Genomic DNA, 22,425 nt, shown 5'->3' on the forward strand with positions numbered 1-22,425 from the left:
TTGATTATTAAGTTTTAATTAAAACATCATTTGAAACATGTCTACTAAACATCTTTACCCTTGAATTAAAAAAAAAAAAACAAATAGCAATGACCTCGACACACATGTGTTTCGCGATTAGAACCACTACAGTAACACTACTTTACTATTCATAACGACAGGTTAGATTAGGGCAAGTATTATAATTCATAGTACGCGTTTTGTGAATACCGTATTATATTAACTAGAACTAGAAGCACCGGCTAGTTGGATTCGGTGAGATGACGTCATCATCATCTGGGCCCTCCATTTGACGTCAGGTAGTGCAGTGAGACGACGTCGAGGTCGACCCACAAATCTACAGACACAATAAATTCGACAACGTACGGTGCGAAACGGCGCGGGTCAACGAACTGTTGACGTATTTAAAATACGCACTAAGTGCCTTATCGCTAATGTAGTACGCCGCGCGGCCAGCGCGGTCTTGCGAAGCTATGTATATTTGCAAAATGGATATTTATAGACGTCCGTGACGGATGATTCGCGCTATTTCTAAGGTCCTTACGAGAATCGGTGAGTAAGAATTCCTCGTTCTAGTGAACTATAAGCTTATAAGCACTGTAAATTTTATTATTACAAATTTAATATAATAATTTGACTTTTATCAATAGTATGATTGTTACAACATGTTTGTAGAAAAGTTTTTATTTGATCTAGATTATTTTTAATCTTTATTTATGCCAAAGATAGGTCTTTTAACAAAATTAAAAATAATAATTGTCAATCTGTCAAATTTCGAAGATAGTGATGTGCCGTTTTGCAAATTCTTAATATTTTAATTTTTTTTTAGTGCCAAGCTGAAGTATGACCGAACAATGGGCCATACTATTCATCAGATATGAATAAAACAGACGTGTGAGGTGAGCGAAACCTTTCTCAAGAAGACTTAACCCGCCGGAAACTCGGGGAGAGTTCGTTTTACAGCTTGTATTTTAACGCTATTGATATCAAGAAAATGTGAGAAAGGAAGTGTGTCTGTCGTGCCGCTACACCATACATACTACGCACGACTTCTTTGTGAAGCGAGTCTGTCTTAAGTACTGAGCGATTCTCGACGCGACATAGGCCTCGTGTAAGATTCATATTCGCGGTGAAAGGGCCGCTTTGGAACTCTGTCCGCACAAAGCGAGGCACCCGCAGTAGCCGCTCTATCTAAGTATCTACCCACATATGCATTATGCGGCGGATACAGATCCAAGTTTCTTACACATACACGCAAAGTACGAAGGCCAGTTTTGTGTATGTGTCGCGAATACATACGGCTTCAATAATCAGCAGGTGAAGCGAACTAAAGCAAGGGGGTTATTGCGATTAACTCTTTTATCCCTTCGTTTCCATATCAAAGAGTAATGAACCTTGTTCCACTATTGGACGTTGTCGATTAGTAACCGTGTGATTTTTTGAGTCATTTGTTATGTGATTTGTACAATAGAATATCTAAAAAGAACAATAAAAAAATAGATATTGGATAGAAGGCTATTAGTATTTTTTTTATTTAAAGTAAGTTTTATGAGTCGTCAATTTCTAATTTCTATTTCTAATTAGGTATTTATTTATTTATTTATTTATTTTTGCATTTATGAGAATCTTACTGGATAAAACCGGCAATACTGATAATTGTTTTAATTAAAGTTTGTTTGATGTCACATCAAAAAACTTTGTGTTTTTTAATAAGTGGCAATGTAGTTGTTGAAAGTTAGGTATCAACTTTTAATGTTTTACTTAAAGTTTCTCGGAGAAACTATATGTAACAAAGGCAAAACTCTTACAGTGAATCGATTACGACTTACAAGTAACGAAGGTCAGAGGGTTTGCAAGTGTGAGTGTATATGCAAGTATGCAAGCGAGCTCGGTGCGGCGTCGTCGCTGCTGCACGCCTGCACCGCCGGTTGCAACACCCTCCCCCCTTCGCTCTCGGCTTCTCACTCGCCGCCGTCTTGCCGCTAGCCTGTCTCACCTCGCGGCCGGCAGCCTTGCGCGACGCGCCGCGCTCTTTCACATTCAAAATTATTCGCAATCATTGCAAAAACTCTCTGTGCAATAAAAATATCCCATTACTCGCTGCGGTCGCATTAATTCTGAAAACAGAGAGAGATCTTTACAACTTTTTGAACACATTACTTGTCTTTCAAAGTTTGAATGCACTCCTCGTTGCATGTCCCGCGCGCGTCGTTATGAGAACCCCGTACTGGCGGTCACGTTGACGTCGCGCGGTGCCGCCATATCTGTCTCGGCCACCAACTAGCAAAATTAATAGGTAATTATATTTGTGTACAGTGTTCCAGGTTAATTATATTGCAAAGTGATTGTGTGTTATAGTGTTTTCTATCTTCTGGCATCGAATGTGCTTATTCTAATTGGAATCTTCTTGGAAATTCAGGCGCGCGCCGGCCGGTTCTTATCGAGTGCAATGCAGTTGCACTCTCAACTTATTGCAGTTTCGCATTTGCCAAAGTTTTATGCGCGGAAAGTTACTTGTGTTTGTATTTTGATACCGAAGGATTGTAAAAGTGTTTTTACAGTGATTATTCGTTAAAAAGTGTTGTGTTTAACAATTTAAAAGTTCTCTTCGAATATACTCTGTGTTATTTCGGTCATTGACCGCCGGATTTCGCATCCTTTATGTTAAGTGTAGTTGTTAACTTCTATGTTATAATTTCAATTTTTATTTTAGGCTCAAAAATTTGTTTCACATCACTAGAAGAATGCGATGACCCGCGCATTCGCTTTTTGAAATTACGCCTTACCCGGATGGAATGAGGAGTGCACTATCCTATTGTTTCACAGTTTCTTATGTTTGAACATCATTTGTTTTTTTGTTTTTCGGACAATTAGAGAGTTGTCATTTTCTTCCAAAATTACAAAAAATTGTAAAATAAGGTAAATATTGTTCTCCCATAATTATTTAGTTGTTTATAAGTCATCAAATTAAGATAATAATTTGGTGATGTATGTGTAGCATTGTTTCGTATTCGTTGCCCTCTCGATATGACATCATTTGCATTCTGTAGTAAGCTCTCTGAGAGCTCAACCTAGAACAAGCTGGTTATTATAAAGTTAATTTGAAAGTTTTGAAGTCGGTGCGTAGCTGTGCAAGAGTGTAGTGCGTGTTCAAAAAGTTAATAATTGTGCAGAATGGCGGAGGGTAATGGAGAAATATCCCTAGAAGAGGTCCCCGGGAAGGACTCTGATGTTGGCCGGACACCAGATTACCACAAACTTATAGAATATGGCTTGGACACAAAGGTGAGCAATTTTATAGTTAAACATGACTATATTATATAATTAAGCTTTTAGACTAATATACTTTAGTAGTAATTTTAAGCATAGGTCCAATTTTTGCAAATTTCATAATGCAGCGAGTTGCACTGAAAAAAAAATTAAATTTACATTAAAAGTATCTGAGAAGGCAATAAAGTATTTAATATTTGAACTCATTTATAAAACAGTTTATTAAGATACATTTATAATTTCTTTTTCACATGATTCATGTTCATTTTGCCATTACAAGTTTTTCTCCGCTGTTCATCAACTTGAATACATACCAAAACCTGACATATATAATATCATTTAAATTATTTATAGTAAAATATATTAACAGCTATAATTATTCTACTTTAAAATAGTAAAATTTATCTTTTAAACTGTTGCAATTTAATAATTTGCAAACTTTAACTGCATGAAGTAGCCGCCTCCCATACAAATTTTTAATTCCAATTTAATCTTAATGTTAATATTTCATGTAAGAGTCTTTTATGAAAGTAATTCATATAAGTTTTTACAATGTTGCCAACTTATAAATTAAATAAATCAAAACATATTTTTGAATTCCAATAAGATTCAAATAAGAACATTTTTAATATATAATTTTTTAAATTAAAAGATAAGGATATGTTGGTGGAATTGTTTTTCTTTGTATTTAATAGTAGTTATAAATAAAAATGATTTTTTATGAAGGATGAAGGTGGCAAATTTTTGGAATTATTTTATCAAATGTGACGCATAGCTAGAAATATTTATGGGATTATATTTTAGACTTAATGTGCTGCCACACCTGAAATTATCAACAATGTTTTGACTTGTATCATAAATATTATTACAAATTGACCTACCTGACTTGGATAATCTTGAAATGGATTTACTCTTTCTCTAGCTATATTGACCCTTGATATGAAATTATCTCTCTTCATAAGGATTTTAAATTGGACATTGTTGCCATAGCAGTTGAATAGATTAACATATATGTATGTATACAAAAGTTATAATAACAAGCAAGGGCAAAGACATTAGGTTGTAATGACTTAAATAGTTACATGTACAATTTAAAAAAGGTTTTATTATATTTTTCTGGAATCATAATTACAAATTTAATAAATGCAGTTGTTCCATTGACATCCTTATGGCCTTAATAATAAGACTTGTATTTGTTGAAGGAGACTTTAAAGATCCTACATTTAGCCCTGTAATTACTATAATTAAAGTGATGAAACACCATCACTCCTGGCCTATAACTGAAGCTTGTTTGGTTAACTGGTATTAAATCTTGCAAGTGGTTCACCTTCACTCACGCCTGCTTCCTGTAATGTTAAAAAATTTAAGCCTGTCGCCGTTGACTATATTTATGTTGTCTTTACATATTCGCCATCTCACTCTTACTCGCGTCTCTGCATTTGATGAGTTTGAATAAAAAAAAAAAAGTAGGTAATGATTTTGAAAATAGAACTTCAGAATCGTAACGTTTAAGCTCTATTTGTGTTGTTTATAAGATACATCTAGTTTGTAATATAACTTTGCGCGGTAGTTCCGTGGTCAGATAAAGCTCTGAACACACTATCAATGAGGCTTTGATGACTAATTATGAACTTTATTGAGGACGCTCTCAATCGTTATTATCTGAAGACACGTTCTCACACTCACGTCTCATTTCTTATCGGCGTCGATTTCGCACTTATCGAGTTTAGAAGGTTCGAACTTGCGACTTGAAGTCTTTAGAGATCTGAATAACTCTTTTGGCCGTTGAACCTCTGATGTAGAATAAAGCGATGTTTATTGTATTTTCCAGGTAGCAAGCAAGCTCGACGATATTTATAAGACTGGAAAGCTAGCGCACGCAGAGTTGGACGAGCGTGCGTTAGATGCCTTAAAAGAATTTCCATCCGACGGTGCTTTAAGTGTTCTTGGACAATTTTTAGATTCAAATCTCGAACATGTATCTAATAAAAGTGCTTATTTATGTGGAGTCATGAAAACCTATAGGTGAGTACGGTATTTGTTTTTTTTATTTTTTTTTTTTTTGCAATTGTCAGCCCTACCTAAAATATTGGATGATGGCCAAATTGTCCGATCAGTATCTGGGTCATCTCGAAAAATTGATTTGACACTTATCGGCCGTGTTGCGGACTGCAGCAGTTTGAATTGAAATGATGATTTTTATGAACGAGTGCTGCCATCTAGTTGAATTGCAGATTACTTGCCGCATTGCATCCCGTGATCATACTGCGGCATCGTCGATGACTCTCCGACGAGTTGATAATTTCGAAAATCTGCAATATGACAGTCGTTTGTGGAATTATGAGACTTCATAACCCAGTAACATTTAGGACAGGCATATATATGTGTATATGTATTTAACTCAGGCAACGCACTCGATTCCTTAATAAAACGTATTTTTATTAGCATTCAAATGCAGTATGAATATTGAATTGTAATACTTTGCGACGATTCATACAGTGCAAGATTAGATTACATGTGGTCGTTATCCTCTTGGCGGCGTGTGACGCATATTTGCAAGCTCCTATAAGTTTTAACGCAACCTTGTACGAAGAGCCACAAGGAATGACAAAGCAAACAAAAAATTCCATTGAAGCATTACTCATATTTTATAAATTCGATAGCGAATTATTTTCCCTGACGTACTGCTATTTTTGATATAATATCTAACCTACTTTTATATATTTTTTATTTGTTTCAAATTTCGAACGTATTCGAATTCGATTTTCAAATGAGTTTCTTAGTCTTATTAGAATTCGATAATGGTGTCAGATTGTGTTGTTCACGATATCTGAACTAATATGAGGAAATGATATTGCTCTTTTATCGTGTCGGGTTATAATCACTCACCAAATATATCAGTAATGTATGGAAATGACAAATATGAATGTGATGAACAATTGACGTGTTGAATTGAATAATTTAGATGAAAGTGAAGTTCGAAATCACTTATTGTCGACTACACTTTGTCTAGCCCCCCGTTTGGTAGGGTGACTGAGCCTGTGTAATGACACGCACTAGAGATAATATCTCAGGTCCCATGAGTGACGGCGCACTTATTTCGTTTATTTATTTTAACCTGTGTTTATGGCTGTCCACTTACCATCAAATGGTTCTTTTCCTCATCTATCTATTTATTATAAATTTTAAAATTAGAACAAATTCTTAGTTTTTTCTAAATATTTTTTAAATTGCCTTAAACATCTTTATCAGTTTTATGTATAAGTATTTGGCGAAGAATGTCATTCTGATGTATTTCATGGTATGTTGCGTATGCATTCTTCATAGACAAACATAAGTACTGAGTCAGTGTTTCCCAATTAGTGAACGCGTGTCCCAAGGGGTTAGCGAGTGTGACGCGAGGGCCGAGTGTCGAGCCTCGGGCGCGAGTGTTAGTTTCATAATTTAGCGTTAATATTTTCAGACTTTCATTTCTATTTTCCTTTCAAAGTTTGCGTCATATCATCTTTGAGATTTGTTAAGAAATTTCATTTACATAAGTCAAGACAAGTATTTATCATATATGTATCTGCCTTATATAGGCAATAACTAAAAATAAATACTTTAAATTTAAAATACAATACAATGAATTTTATGAAAATTGGGGGAAGTTCTCAATAAACATTGATTTGAATTCTAATAAGATTATTTATTTGTGTGTATTAGTATATATATGTATATAATATGTACATAACGTGTACGTATCGATATTCCAGACAGAAAAGCAGAGCGGGAGTGCAGGGCGCGCCCGCGCTGTCGTCCACTGTCCAGGTCAAAGGACCCGACGAAGAGAAGATCAAACAGATCTTGGAGAGGACCGGTTACACGTTAGACGTGACGACAGGTAGGCTACATACACATCATATACACATAACACATATATGTACATATATAACCGCTTAGCAGGTAGGTTAACTTACCTAAGCGGTTAGATCGACTTAGGTGATTTTATTTGTGTGTGTTTTTGAGTTTGGTTGGATAGGTTTTATGGACCTAGTTGATGACGCTGTATTCAAGGAGTGAATGAAATTCTTGATTCACCCCGACGAAGTTGAGGATGTATGCAGCTCATAGATATTATCGGAACGACTGGCTCTTATTATATGTAGTTTAAAACAAACATTTAAAAGGAATGATGTAAAATTACAAAATTAAATTGCAGATCTAATAAAGTATCAATGATGTAAAGTAAAGTAACAGCCATTAAATTTCCCACTGTTGGGATAAGGCCTCTTCCATTAAGGAGAGGGTTTGGAACATATTCCACGACCCTGTTCCAATGCGGGTTTGTGGACAATGATGTAAACTACCTTTAAATCTGTTTTGCATGAACGTACGATATTTATGATACATTTGGATAATGTTTGATTAGCAAGTAGTAAAATGTACTTTGATAATATGTTGCAAATATTATCTCTGCAATTATTACTTAACGCGTGTTATGTAAGCTATCTTCGAGATGTCCAATTAATTATTTTCATAAGCATTGGATTATCGATATCGCGATATAAACGCTCTGATTATTTTTGTGACTTAATTTGAAACACGTTGATTAAAGATTGGAATAGCTTGAGAAATATTTTTTTAAGAAATAAAAATAATGGTCACATTAGGTCCAATCTTATCGGGCCAATTCTGAGAATTGGGACCTCGTATGAAAATAATATAGGTAACCGTAAACGAGGTGTCGGTGTTATGATTTAAAATGAATAGTCTTGTTTTAACGTATAGCGTTGAGTAATTTTAAAAGTATTATAAAACAATCGTAATAGTCACACTAAAACGGTGATGCTTAGCGTTTGTATAGGTTTGTTGTGTGTTTGAAAACATACTATTGTTTAACTGATCACTCCTTAAGCGTTCATAGATAACGCTTATAAATTCAAATGTCATAAAACAGAAAAGCCTCTGTCCATTGGTGCTATAATGGTTATAACATAGCAACCGCAGATTGATAACAAATCAAATCAAATGGGTACGCCACTCTGGTCCCGGGTTCGATTCCCGGCCGAGTCGATGTAGATTACCATTAGTTTTCTATGTTGTCTTGGGTCTAGGCGTTTGTGGTAACGTCATAACTTCTGATTTCCATAGCACAAGTGCTTCAGCTACTTACATTGGGATCAGAGTAATGTGTGTATGTGTTGTTGTCTCATATTAAAAATATAAATATATACTCCAACATTACAAATACACAACAAATGTTCGATAGCAACAGTTGCTATGCTGTAACCGTAATACCACCACATATATTGCACCGACAAAGGCATACTTGATATCGTTGATAGGGTTTAAACAGCGAGTGAGCCAATGGAACTAAATGCACAAGGGTCGTGCAGTTTTCAAAGTTTGATGCGTTTGTGTTATGAGCAATGATTAATATTGACGTCTGCCTGAGTATACAATAAAAACATTGGACTCTAATCAGCTGTCATTGTTACACAGCGGTATTAATATCACAGAACCGACGAAATAAATTACTGTGTATGTTTGATAGATGTGCGCGCATCACGCGGAACCACTTTTATTTTTAACGAACTCTCCGATACTCGGCTTGAGTAATAGCTTATATCATTGTTGAATTGAAGTCGGTAGCTCGGGATACAGTAGGTACAGAAGTGAAACTTTTGTTTCACTCATACGTTACGTTTGAAATGTTGCACTCAAAATCAATTGTAATCACGTCTTATACAGTTTGACTTGAAAAATTGGTGTCTAAAATATATAATATCATCATCATCAGCCCGTTTTTGACCACTGCTAGACATAGGCCTCTCCAAGTGCGCGCCGCTGTGGTCTTTTTCGGCTACTTACTCTTAAGCTTAAATTTTTAATTTTTTTTTACCTTTTGCCAAATTGTTTTATGTCAAAAAGGCTTACACGATTGGATGAGTTGAATTTTACTGGAAAAGCTTCTTGGTTTTCAAGTTTGAAAATGTTTTGATGCATTCACACGGACGATGTGACAGTTATATTATATATATTTAAATCCGATACAAGCGTAACATAATATCGGCTTGATTTCTAAACCAGTTCAGATGCATGCACCGGATTGCATAAACTAGATCGCGTGCCTGCGACGTCTTGACCACCTTTACGATTACTGGAATATACAGCAATATTAAAACTTGAACCTTAATCGTCGTTAGCCAAAGTATTTATTATGAAAATTAGGAAATTCAATATATAGTAGTACTGCCAAACTCTGGTGCAAAATTAAAAATTGATTCGATTAAAATTTGTTAATGGTTCTGGAAATGTCATATAAGATTTCTAATATTCTAATAATATTCTAATAAGTATTAAGTGTAATATAATAATAAAACACCGATTTTTTTAATTAAATTATCTTCAACATATGATACTTGCAGAATTTCAAGGCGTATATATGAGTGCAACGTTTTCTATATGTAACACTAAAGAGGAGTGCTTTCTGTCGTCAACAATTAAATTTGAATAGCATGCGTTTTAGCCTTTTTTTTTCGTATAAATGTTTAAAAATAGTTTTGAAATTTGTTTGGCAAAATCAGTCTTATCGAGTGAAAAGGAAACGGCTCATGAATCACGCGGTGTTTGCGTATTTTGTTTGAGCGAATTAATTAGGCGGGAGAACTGATTTCATTAATAATATAAGCGCAACACATCAACAGTAATTAACCGTTGCGTGACACGCGTTGAAAAATGTTGCATTCTGACTTTAGTACTCGATTTAATTGATTACCATTACGATTATAAACATTTTAAATTGAAACATTATTTGCGAGTGCAAAAAACGTAACATTTTAAAATAAAAGATCATTAACATGACTTAGGTAAATACAGATTTCATTCTATCTGTTATATATAATATATGAAGACAGCATTATTTATCCGATCACTTCATTAGCAGCATTTATAGATATTGCGATATGATCAAAACATCTTTTCTGATTGAGATGTGAATCTACAATAGGTGAAAGTATAAAGGGCTGGCTCAATTTCCTATTAATAAGCGTCGGCGCTCCTCGTATATCGTATGAGAAGTCCGTCGCACGGACGAGAGTGAGCAAAGCGTGCCCGCAGGTCAGCGCAAATACGGCGGGCCGCCGCCGGGCTGGGAGGGCGGCACGCCCGGCGCCGGCTGCGAGGTGTTCTGCGGGAAGATCCCCAAGGACATGTACGAGGACGAGCTAATCCCGCTGTTCGAGCGCTGCGGCACCATATGGGACCTGCGCCTCATGATGGACCCCATGACGGGCACCAACCGCGGGTACGCCTTCGTGACGTTCACGACGCGGGACGCCACGCAGCGCGCCGTGCACGAGGTGGGTACCGCCGCCCGCGCTGAACTTGTTCTTTTGCGACTCGTCCGCTCGTTTGAGACAAAAAAATAAGTTCAGACTACTGGGTATATATTTATATGGGTGTTGTAATTTTTGTATCTAGAAAGTGGTAATAATTACTTTTAGATGAATGATTAATATCATTGTTAGCGAACAGATTCGTCCTCCAAGTTGTCCAATGATTACCACTTTCGCATCCGCTTAGCGCTTCAACGTGAGGTTCAAGCGCTAAGAGGAAATAAGGTTGGTGGCAACAACGCGCTGTAATAACTGTACTAGGCTTTAAATATCAATTTTTTTTGTTACTTTTTGCCTGCATTTTCGTTCATTTTGTTCCGCTTTCGATGTCAGTGTTGCATCTTGATAAGTACACTGTTTTATCTAGCCTTGAAGACATATTGTATCGATTGATAAATTATAAATGAATTTAATCCTAACTAAAATAATAATATTAGACATTTCGTTGGAATCGTTAGATGGTCCTGAAATGTTGCGAGTCGGGAAACTCGGGATGTATTTAGTAACTTTATATTTATGAGTATAAATTTGTTGCCACAAACCTTCGTAACAATATGGATGTTGAAGCACATCTGTACCGATACGCATATCTTGCACAGTGTTATCGCAGAACATGAAACATTTTATAACTTAATTGGTAACACTAAATTGTGTCTAAACTGAATGATATGTCCTACATCTGTTTAATTGGTGAAGAATCAAAGTGAAACTAAATTCTAATTTGACATCTACTTTCCAGGTGACTCGCCGAATGTTTAAGTATAATCCTTGAAAAATAACTGAATCACAGCACGTTAGCTGACCGCAATTTGGCGACTTCGAACATTTGTATAGTCTAAATATAGTTCGATGAAATCATCAATAATATCTTTTGACCCCAATATTGAATCAATTGCGGGTGATACAAAAATTGCTATAATATTTTACTTGATGTGCCCTTATCTCGCTCATAAATATTATTGTTAAGTCCATTGAAATCGGACTTCAAAAGCCTTTATTCAATCTTTATTTAAAAAAATATATACATAAAAAAAAACAAAAATCTTGTAAATAGACATAATTTTCAGTATTGAGAATTTGCTATTTTTAATCAGTAATTGTAATTAGTTTACGAATGATGATTCCATCCCCTCGAACGAAGTCTTCAAATTGTGGCGTCACTTGCAAAACTACTGTAGTGAAATCACTCGTCGGTACTTTTGCAAGACGCTATCCTTTGCCTGATGAATATACGTATTCACAGTCACACTTGGGATATATAGATATTAAGCTTTTATCATTTAAAGAGCATGTCATTAATATTCCCGTGGCGGTGGTCCTATACATTGCTCTCTCGACGAATATGGAGCATTGCTATTGCGTCTCAAGTGTGTAACTTAGTTTTGCGTCGAGATTGTTCTCCAACGATGTATACGGCCACCTCCCATATAAATGTAATCACTGAATTTGTTTAAATGTGCAAACATAACACCTGTAATCTGATCTAGCCTCGCTTTTCCTGAGATATCATCCCGTTCTTTACTGTGCACCTCGTTCAATTTTAAGTTGCTTTCATTTTTTTTTTGTTACCACCACACTTTGTACTCGCTTTTTTTATTTTCACTTCATCAAACGGTCCACTTACAGGGTTAACTTTCAATTGGCTTCAAAAAGTTCTCCGGCTGAGAATTTAATATATCTCAGGCTCTCCTCTTTGCTCCGTAAAACACTTTCGGCTTATCATCCAAAGTACAGTTAACTCATCACAATTGGCTCTAACCGACATCATCGCTCACGCCTGTCGCGTCCGCGGTCGCAGACCTGTGCTAAATGCATCACGCGCCGGAACCGGCGCCGGCTCGGCCGATATCGGAACCGACCGCGATCGCAGTTCGGTCAGAACGAATCCGAAACGAAACCCATTTTTCAAAATTTTTCCCTTATTATTTTTCCCACAGCTCGATAATCACGAAATAAAACCGGGGAAGACTCTGAGAATTAAGATTAGCGTTCCGAATCTGCGACTTTTCGTCGGCAACATTCCCAAGTCTAAAGGCAAAGAGGAGATACTGGAAGAGTTTGGTAAATTAACAGGTAAAGTTTCAATCGAATGACTTAAAGAGTTGATAGTTGTTGGGTTGAGTGCGTGGGGCTTGGTGTGGACCGCTGAGGGTGCCCCGCTTGCGTCCCGCTTGTCCCGCGCGTCCCGCGCCGCCCGCCGCCCGTCCCGCGTCCCTCTCCAGTCATGGGCCGGGCGGCCGCGGCCGCTCCGGCCCGGGCCATTGGCTATTCTCCCTCGAATTGTTCTTGCAGCTGAATGATTATGAAATTCGAAAGGGGAAAAAGATTGGCGTAACGGTTTCCTTTAACAATCATCGTTTATTCGTGGGAAATATCCCTAAGAATCGAGATCGGGACGATTTGTTTGAGGAGCTTACTAGGCACGCACGTAAGTCCTTGTCGAATTCATAATAAATGCTATTCAGTTGGCGAGGGCCCGCGAGCCGGCGCCAGGCGCGAGGTGGGCCCGGGCGGCCTCGCGCCTCGCCTCGCCTCGCGATCGCGCCTCGCGCCTCGCGCCGCCTCGCGGCCTCTCGCGAAGTAGATTGCAAACGAAGTGTTAACCTGACGATTGGCCTCCGCCTCGAGAATGCTCACTGGTAATGACTGGAGAATCTTGCTGTTGTTCTCTAGACTTCTTCAGTACCGTATATGTTCTCCTGGAATATCGTTTGATTTGCTTCATATTTTGTAGCGTTGAAATTGAATTTAAGCGAGGGTTGGAGGGAGCTTTATATTATAATTTTCACGCCTGTGGCCCCTTCGTGGCGTTTTATTTGAGTTGTATGATTGCAGCCGGACTCGTAGAAGTAATTATATATAGTTCGCCCGATGATAAGAAGAAAAATAGAGGATTTTGTTTTTTGGAATACGAGTCTCACAAAGCCGCGTCGTTAGCTAAGCGCAGACTGGGAACTGGTAGAATAAAGGTGAGCTGTTTACCTCTAGTACGACACGAGTCTGCCGCGAAGTGCCGTTTGCAAATCAGTGTTTTTGTTTTCTAATAGTCGAATGATCCTTCGCAGGTATGGGGCTGTGATATTATAGTGGATTGGGCTGATCCTCAAGAAGAGCCCGACGAGCAAACTATGAGTAAAGTGAGTCGATCGTCGTTTGTTTGATAAATACCCAAACAGAAAACGTCAACAAGGAAATGTCTAAATGAAATTGTTTGAACAGGTTAAGGTGTTATACGTCCGAAACCTGACCCAAGAAATAACGGAAGAGGCGCTGAAAGAAGAATTTGAACGTTACGGGACCGTCGAACGCGTCAAGAAGATAAAGGATTATGCTTTCGTCCATTTTGAAGACCGAGATTGTGCTGTTAAGGTACTTATATATAACTGTATTATTTTTGTAGCAAGGTTTGGACATTATTATTAGTTGCCTTCCGAGCTATACGCAATAGCTGTTTTAAATTGATCTTGCAAATATAGATGATAAAATACATGTATTTTAGGTTGAGATAATAACTTTGATTGGATTTGAAAAACTTAGTTCCCGTTGCTCCATTTTTTCAAAAAAGGTTTACCTAGCAATATAGATTAGTCATGATAGATGGTAACAACAAATTTCGACATCTGCATCCGTCATCGTAACACCTTACAAGGGTCAAGTTGTGTTTACACTAAAATTCGCAATTTTTTGGAAAGTCCAACAATTTTACATTACATTCTAATGATTTTTGATGGAAAAAATTCGCACACATCATTTTATATTATTATAGAGAAACTTGTCATCGATGAGTCTTGACATTATAATTATTGCCAATTTTCCTCTTGTGGAGACACGCAGCTTAGATCATAGATGAGATCACCGATAAACGTCATCTAAGAAATCTATATTAATATTTATTATAAATGTGGAAGTATCTGTCTGTCTATCTGTCTTTCACGACCAAAACGCTGAACCGAATTTGATGAAAATTGGTATAAAGCTTGAACTCCAAAAAGGACATAGGCTACTTTTTGCCTGACCTATGGCCACCAATACCCTAATACGCGAGCGTTGCCTCGGGCGACTACTATTTACTAATAACTGTTAATTGATAATACTCGTTAATATCAGGCGATGGAAGAATTATACGGAAAAGATATGGGCGGCGCTCGTTTGGAGGTGTCGCTGGCGAAACCCCCTTCAGACAAGAAGAAGAAAGAGGAAATATTGCGTGCGCGTGAACGTCGGATGACCCAGATGATCTACGGCCGTGGCGGGTGAGTTCCACTTATTTGTTTATTTCACATCTTAAGTCTAGATATTGTAATTTTCAACGTGTGTTTAATGTTTAAATCATCTACTACGTCTAATAGATGTATTTGGTAGACTTAAAGGTGATAATTTTCTCTCAAAGTATTGGCCTGTGTCCTTCCTTCTAAAGCGAAATACAGGTCAATCATAAAAGAAGCAGAGAGACCAAGAAATTATTTTAGCATTTTTTTTTAAATAATTTAAGTTAAGGTTTAACATTTGGTTAAGCTTTTAATAAGCGTGACTGCTATACAAGGTCTCTTATTTATTTTATTTTAGAGTTGAATTCTTATTTCGGTAGTGTCAGAGCTTTAATTTTATGTCACCTGAAAATGAAGGATCATAATGAAATTAACTATAACATTAGAATGTAATGTTCTGCAGGAAATGTTTTTGGTCATAATATTTTTACACGTATTTTACTCACTAATAGTTTTCTCCCATAAAATGTATGCCACATTATTTAGTATGCGTCGTTATCGGTCATCTATTGGAAATTTAGAGACAAAAGTAAATTAGACATTGATATTTAAATTTTACAAATAATACCAATTCTATATTTAATATTCCATTGATAGATATTTTCGAATATGTTGTTCGTTTTCCTTGTTAATTCAAATTTGATGGCAAAGTCGTGATGTAATATAATGAGGTACTCGCAAGACGAGCCTTTAACGATGAATGCGCTGGTCGAGTCCGTAGCGAGCGCAGGGTAACGTATCGTTGTGTAATGTCAGATTTGATTGGTGCAGCTGCTCGCCGGTGCACGGCGCGCTGCGCGGCCGCACGCCGCAGCCGCAGCCGCGCCCGCCGCAAGCGCGCGGCGACTACGGTCAGTACCCACACGCGCGCGCACACACACACACACACACGCTCACACACACACACACGCACATGCGTCTACTCGCTAGGTAGATCGACTTTTCGATGACTTCGATTGAACGAAATTAATACATACGTTTCTAGAGGACAATTTATTTGCTCTGAGATTAGAATTGTTTACAATAGTCATGTTTAACACGAGGAACATGTTCTTTCATGTTCTCCACTTGGAGCAATATTCGCACGCGTCATCTCATTTTCGTGTGTTGAATTCGCAAAAGTGTGAGATTTGTTTTGCGAACAGATGTTTTTAGCAATAGTCCCAGCTGCTGTTACGTCACATGTTCTTATAAAAGATTACCACCTGCCATATTCACACCTGCGTTTTCGTGACTCTTTGTACGTGTCTCCGACCCCTCTGACGACATCTATTGATGTGAAGCTGAATCGTTGGCCTTGATCAAACCATAACATGAATGGGGAATGCTCTCAAAAGTATCTGTTTTCTGTCTACAAATCCATCGTCATTTTTTAACATTATATTTTAAAGCTTAAAGAGGACAATATTACTAAAAGTGAATGACACAAACGGTTCGATGACTTTGTTATTGTTTCGTTCAATATTGTAAAGTTTTTGCTAAAAAGAAAAGATTAAAAGAGAAATATAATTTTTAAAACCATAATAGTACTGAATCATCAGAAAAAGTCAATCTAGCTAGCTCGAAATTCCGATAAGGGAGAGAAGCGTGAAAAAATATTTCTAAAATAATATATTTCGTAGTAATTGTAAGACTAGTTAATATTTTTTCACGATTTCTCGATTTGAAAGGATCTGATTTGACACATACATGAAGTGTACACGGTGTGGTTTCCACGCGCACACGCAAACTTTGCTACTGATCCCCTACTAACAATAAGGTTGCGATGATACACTGTAGTTTCCGTCGCTGTTAGCCGCGGACATGTTATATAACTCCAGTGTGTGACCGTGAACCGACTCACATGTTTCATAACGCTATTTTATAGGCTAGAATTAATGAGAGCTAGGTTTAAGTAGGTTCTGCATGGTTTCGGACTAAAGACGTAGAAGAAACGAAAAAGTGTTCTAAAGTGAAGTCTACGTGTATACGAGAGGGCTAAACTTTGTTTATGTAATAACAACCCTAACAGACTCCCGAGTGCATGCTTCAACATGATGTAATCACCGTCATTGGTACCGCGGCGTTCCGACACCAGTCTTTGAGATTTCGACTTGATCATCTGTTTGACATCGCTTTCAGTATAGGTTTTGGTGGTGGGACAGGGAAATGCAAATCAGCGACCAAACATTTTCCAAATTCAAAATTGTTTGTTTTGACAAGAGTCCATGTTCGAGAAACATTTACCATAGATGAAAATTAGACACTTGAAGATGCATGTTTTTCCGTGTGTCGATGATAACTTTGACTACGTCGAGTGCGTAGCGTTTGTGAGTGAGCTAAGGAAGCAGGTGGAGTTCCCGTGTGCACAGCCTCCTAGCAGAGATATCGTATGTAAATGTTTGCCCGGTGACGGGTGTTGCAGAGGCTCGGATACCGCCAGCCTACGGTAGCTTGTAAGTTAGCGTTAGTTTAGCTTAGCCTCTAAAAGGCCTGTGTTGTGTGTTTATAGATTATGATTACGACTATTACGGGTACGGGGATTACCGAGGTGGCTACAATGAGCCATTTTACCGGTACGATGAGTTCTATTTTGATTACGCGGGGCCACCGCAACCGTCCGCCGTCCGCCAGCCTCCCAACAGAGCGCAACCGGTGGGTCCCACACACACTAACTAATGTTATCATATTATTTTACTAGTCACTAGACGCTGTACTCATCATTGTTACCTTTCGGTTTTTGATTTGCCAAATTTTTCATCTACTCTTCACTTTTTGTTTTATTTTTGGTTGATTCCCATCCTAGAATGGAGTCAGTGACTCGGTAAAGACGGTAGTGTGTAGGCCTGACGGTGGTGATCGATAGCGGCGGCGGAGCGCGGCGCGGGCCCGCACCGGCGCCGCGCGGCGTGCAGTGCGCGCGCTGCACGCCGCGGGCGGCGGCGCGGGGCGGGCCGGGGGGGCGGGCGGGCCGGGGTGGCTGTCGGCGATCGCACCATCAGGTCTGCATGGCTGCGGCCACTCCGACTAACGCGCCCGACTCACCTATCCCTGTTGTTTTCAGTTGCCATTACACGTTTGCCTCGCTTAGCATCATCCCGCGCTTGCCATCCCCATGTAGTGCTTTGCTTCGCTCGCTTTGTCACTAACCCGATAACACGCTTGGAGCTTGGCCACCCCGCATATCTCTTAGATCAGGAATGTCGTTTTCGTATATCGGACAGCCCGTGTAACGTTTTTTAAATTTCTCGTTGTTGTAACGAGGTAGAGAATATGTTAAGAAGACTTACTGACCCGCTTGGTAAATGCCTCACTCAGGACGACGAGCTCGCTCTCGGGCCCAACTCGCTTTACTACGATCTAACTGGAGGCATTCAGGTACCAGTCTGCGTTATATGAACTATTATGATTACCCTACATCGGTTGTTTGTCTATGTATAGTTATCAACCGTAGAATCTGTCGCAACTCTCACTCGTACAGTATGTGAGTCATTACTCGTAGCGTAGAAGTAGGTACCTGATTGTTTCTTAGTACATTATTATCGATAAAAACATCCATGAATACTTTAGCATATTTTGTATCTCGTGTAATATCTATCGTATTTATATAGTTGAGGCAGTTATTTATTTGCTGCATGATGTATTAGATTTAGACGAGAATATTCACACTCTTTTTCGAAGATGTTAATTTAAAGAAAACAATCGGTAGTGTGATTATTCTCAAATGACGCATATTACAATATCAAATGTAAACTATTATTATGTATATGGAAGACGTTTGATTACAATGTCAAGGCTTTTATATATACTCAAAATAGATGTATTTATGATTTTTTTTTACCAAATACTTTCTCAATGTCATGATTATGGTTGAATTCTTTGTTCATCGATTGATTTCCAAATTTCCTTCTGAGAATTCATAATTTTAAATATTTATTGATAAAATATATATATCGATGGAAATCGATGAAAATCGAACTTCATTATTTAATTAATTTGAAAAAATGTATAAAAATATATTTAATCAAGCTATAGATTTATTTTCGTTGTTTTTTTTATTATCTACAAATCATCAATAGTCACCAGTGTCTTGGTAGAATTAGATGTCTTATAGATGAGTATTGTTAGTGATTGTAGAACAGAGATGGTGGCTGTTGATGGAAATGTATATTAATGTTACCAAACTTGTAAGCCTATACCCTCACCTCAGACTGGTACTTCTCAAGTGTTTTCGTTTAAACCTGGCGTTTTGGGCGATTTATACTCAGTTTGGACTCAATTTTCTGCATCAGAACGAGATGCAAACGTTGCATGTTTAGAGATGGCAAATTTATGCTATACTTGTGCCTTATTAAAAAATATGTCACATAACGAAAAAACTTCAATACATGTGGTTAGAGAGCTCGCAACCGTCAAATCCTAATTATATTAAATTGTGATTTGATCAAGTTTTATATTAATAAAGATATCTTTCGAAAATATCGGTATGAATTTCGTCTTGTCAATAAAGAAAGTCAGCGGACTTTACAGTTTTCTTGAGAATAAACTAGATTTAACTGATACGTTGATTATGAAAACATTCGTTTCTGACTGCTTTGTCCTTCAATGAAAAATCCACTAATCAGCATATATCCAGCGCTCTGCTAGAACTTAACGAATTTTGGCAACAGAATTATTAAAACACCAAAAGAGTTCTTGTTTGAATATCAGGGTTTTTTATCTATTTCATCTATTGTATTCGATTTGGACGTTAGTACATGATATATAATTTTTTAAGCGTTGTTATTAAAAACGTAGAAGCTATTGCTAAACCATTTGTCCAAGATATTTCACATTATTAGAAACTCGAACACAAACACAAGACCGGTACGAGAAATCGTTCAATAAAAATGCTGCTCAGTCATAGTGGCAGAAATTGGATTTAATGTTTCTTTTGGTAACATTATAGGTTTTACTAATATGCCGAAAGAGAAAAATAGATTTTGCTCGTCAGCTCGTTAACCGTATAACATGTAAAATTTCGATCATATAGTAAAAAAATATATAAAGTTAAAAATTGCTTTCGTATTCGATAAGAAAAAGGCTCTTGTAATTTAAAGCAATTTGTCATATGATTTGCCAGCTCTATTCTCTGCAATTTAGCATTGCTTTACAACTTGAGAGGTATCAGACGGAAGGCCGAGGGTGTTGGTATTACGAGATAGGTAACGGTAAATTGGGTGCAGGGGGCTGGGTCATGTGGGACGGGCGCCCGCTGGGCGCGGCGCGGGGCCGCGGCTGGGGCCCGTGGTGGTGCGCGGCGCGCCGCTCGTGGCCGCCGCACGCCCAGCGCCATGCGTGGCAACCCGCGCGCCAAGCCAAGTTTACCAGGTTCGTATAAGCTTTTGCGTTATGTAAGATGATATTCTTGATTAGGATTGTTAGCCGAAATATTATCCTTCCTTTTTATAACCGCCTATTTCGTTAAAATTTAATGGAATATGTCTCACTTTAGACTAGCTAAAAGCTGTTAGTTTTGGGCTTAAAAATGAAATGATGTCCAACCCTAATTTCAATGCAAGGGTAAGGGTTCTCTTTTGATCCAATCCTTAATTAGCTTAAGTTAAAAACTTCCAGCCCAACCAAATTACTAAAAAAATAATTACCGTATCTCATAAGGATACTGTATTGTTTCATACATTTAAATCGATTTACTATATTAGCAATATAATGGACAAAATTCAAAATTATGCTAAAAAAAATTTGGACTCTCTCCGATGGCCTCTATAATCAGCTCACTACCTGACACAATTTATTTCATTTCAGCATGTTTAATGGTTTGCGTGTAATCTGGATTCTTAAATATTTATCGGTAACTATCCTACCCTTTCCTTTCCTTTATCCCGCTCCTGCATATGTCTTCCACAAACTTTAGATCAGCCTATACGCGAGTCCAAATTTTTTTTGTATGTTAAAGTTTGTGGAAGATTGTATCGTTTGTGTATTTTACTAGAAAGTTTAAATGGTATCCATGTACTCTTACATCCCTGTGTAGTGAATAATGTATTAGTATTTAGTCATTGACCAATTGACATTAGTAGCAGCATCAGCTGGTCATTGGCACGCATGTGGTACGCTGGTGACGCGAGGCCGTGCGCTTGCAGGTAAACGTAAACACGACGGGGGTCAGCAGAACGCTGGGGGGGAGAGCAAGCGGCGGCTGGGCGCGGCGGCGGCGGCGGCGCGCGGGTGGGCGGGCGCGGGCAGCTAGCCGCCGCCGCGCCGTCGCGCCGCCGCCGGGCGCCGCGCGCGCGAGCCCCTGTCCCGGAGACACTACAAGCTGCGCAGGGGAGCACCTCGCCCGCGCACCGCGCCTCGCACGCTCCGCAGCGGTTCACGGTTACGTTTACGCCCGGTCCGCCCGCCCTAGCGGGGGGATCGTTCCACTTTTTTCTATATATGTGTTTTTTTTATTTGATTTTCACGTTTTCGATTTTGTATCGCGACGATTCCGTAAAAATCTTAAAGTAGGACGTTATGAAATGTTTCGAATGTAAGTTTCCCGTTATGCTTATGTTTTCACTGTCGTATTAGCCGTATATATTTAATATATACTTTATTTTTGTGAGGGCGCGCGGCCGCGGTTGCCTGTTTGCGGTCGCGCGTCGGGTCGCCGACCCGTCGACTGTCTGTTTTTTTTAATACATGTTATTCGATATATTTTATTCCTGCGAACGCATTTTGCGATGTGATGTGTATTTTAGCAGTAATTATTATATTATAAGGAGTTTGACTGTTGTTTTTTGACAAACTTACAACTTAGGTTACACGAGAAAGAATTTATGGAATGAATCGAACTCGACGACTCTATCAATTACGGCTAAAATAAAAAACACCTGTAATCGATAACATTTCCCAACTGTGTTCCTGCTTTAGTTTTTTGCTTTATTTTTATTACATATTTCCCTTTAAAATACATTAGTGTGAAGAAGTAGTAATGTAAAGTTCAGGATTTCTGCAATGTTTATTATTATCGCTGTACTAAACTTTTTTGTATTTCGACCACATAGCATGTCCATACTGTTAGAACTCTGACTTGTATCAATCTTGTATCAGTTAATATGTGGAATAAATTTGCAAAACTGTGTTTGCCTTATTACGTGCTTGTTTTCTTTTGCTTACGACACCAACCAACCAACACTAAGGTACCTACATATATTGAAATACCTCGTACTCACTCTACAAGTATCAATAGTGTTAACAAAAAGGCCATGTGAGTTGGTCAATTGGTAAGCCAATATTACTTGCAATCCGAACTGTACCCTTAATGGATCGCATTTATAATATACGTAGTCATTGGCTGCAGTGCTTTGATCACTGAACTAATCGTGAACTTGCACATTTATGGAGCAGCAAAAGCCGATAACAAAAAAATTTATGCCCTATAATAGAAAACTCACTTTTTCCAAAGTGCCTTAACAGTTTGGATTATTGACTATTTCTTTGTTGTGAAACAAAACAAATTATAATGATCAGTTTAACTAAACTTT

The 22,425-nt window shown here is 38.0% G+C and overlaps 1 protein-coding gene across 11 annotated transcripts; it reads left to right on the forward strand.

The window, feature by feature from the left end:
- Positions 1 to 311: 311 nt before the first annotated feature.
- LOC124535144 (heterogeneous nuclear ribonucleoprotein R-like) lies at positions 312 to 22,034 on the forward strand. 11 transcript variants are annotated; one of them, XM_047111229.1, is made up of 16 exons: positions 312 to 552; positions 830 to 899; positions 3,174 to 3,285; positions 5,102 to 5,295; positions 7,026 to 7,153; positions 10,372 to 10,613; positions 12,587 to 12,722; positions 13,485 to 13,618; positions 13,697 to 13,786; positions 13,869 to 14,018; positions 14,757 to 14,902; positions 15,674 to 15,768; positions 17,409 to 17,551; positions 18,215 to 18,274; positions 20,122 to 20,266; positions 21,040 to 22,034. In XM_047111229.1, exons 3-16 carry the CDS (start codon positions 3,175 to 3,177, stop codon positions 21,144 to 21,146), a joined length of 1,881 nt encoding a protein of 626 aa, XP_046967185.1. In that variant the 5' UTR covers positions 312 to 552; positions 830 to 899; position 3,174; the 3' UTR covers positions 21,147 to 22,034. The 11 variants fall into 11 exon arrangements, with proteins under 11 accessions (XP_046967185.1, XP_046967183.1, XP_046967182.1 ...); XM_047111227.1 differs by lacking the exons at positions 312 to 552; positions 830 to 899; positions 12,587 to 12,722 and adding exons at positions 1,962 to 2,296; positions 2,714 to 2,919; positions 12,942 to 13,077; XM_047111226.1 differs by lacking the exons at positions 312 to 552; positions 830 to 899 and adding exons at positions 1,963 to 2,296; positions 2,714 to 2,919.
- The last annotated feature ends 391 nt before the right edge of the window (positions 22,035 to 22,425 follow it).

Source organism: Vanessa cardui, chromosome 14 (genome assembly GCF_905220365.1).
Source record: "Vanessa cardui chromosome 14, ilVanCard2.1, whole genome shotgun sequence".
NCBI classification, from domain to species: Eukaryota; Metazoa; Arthropoda; class Insecta; order Lepidoptera; family Nymphalidae; genus Vanessa; species Vanessa cardui.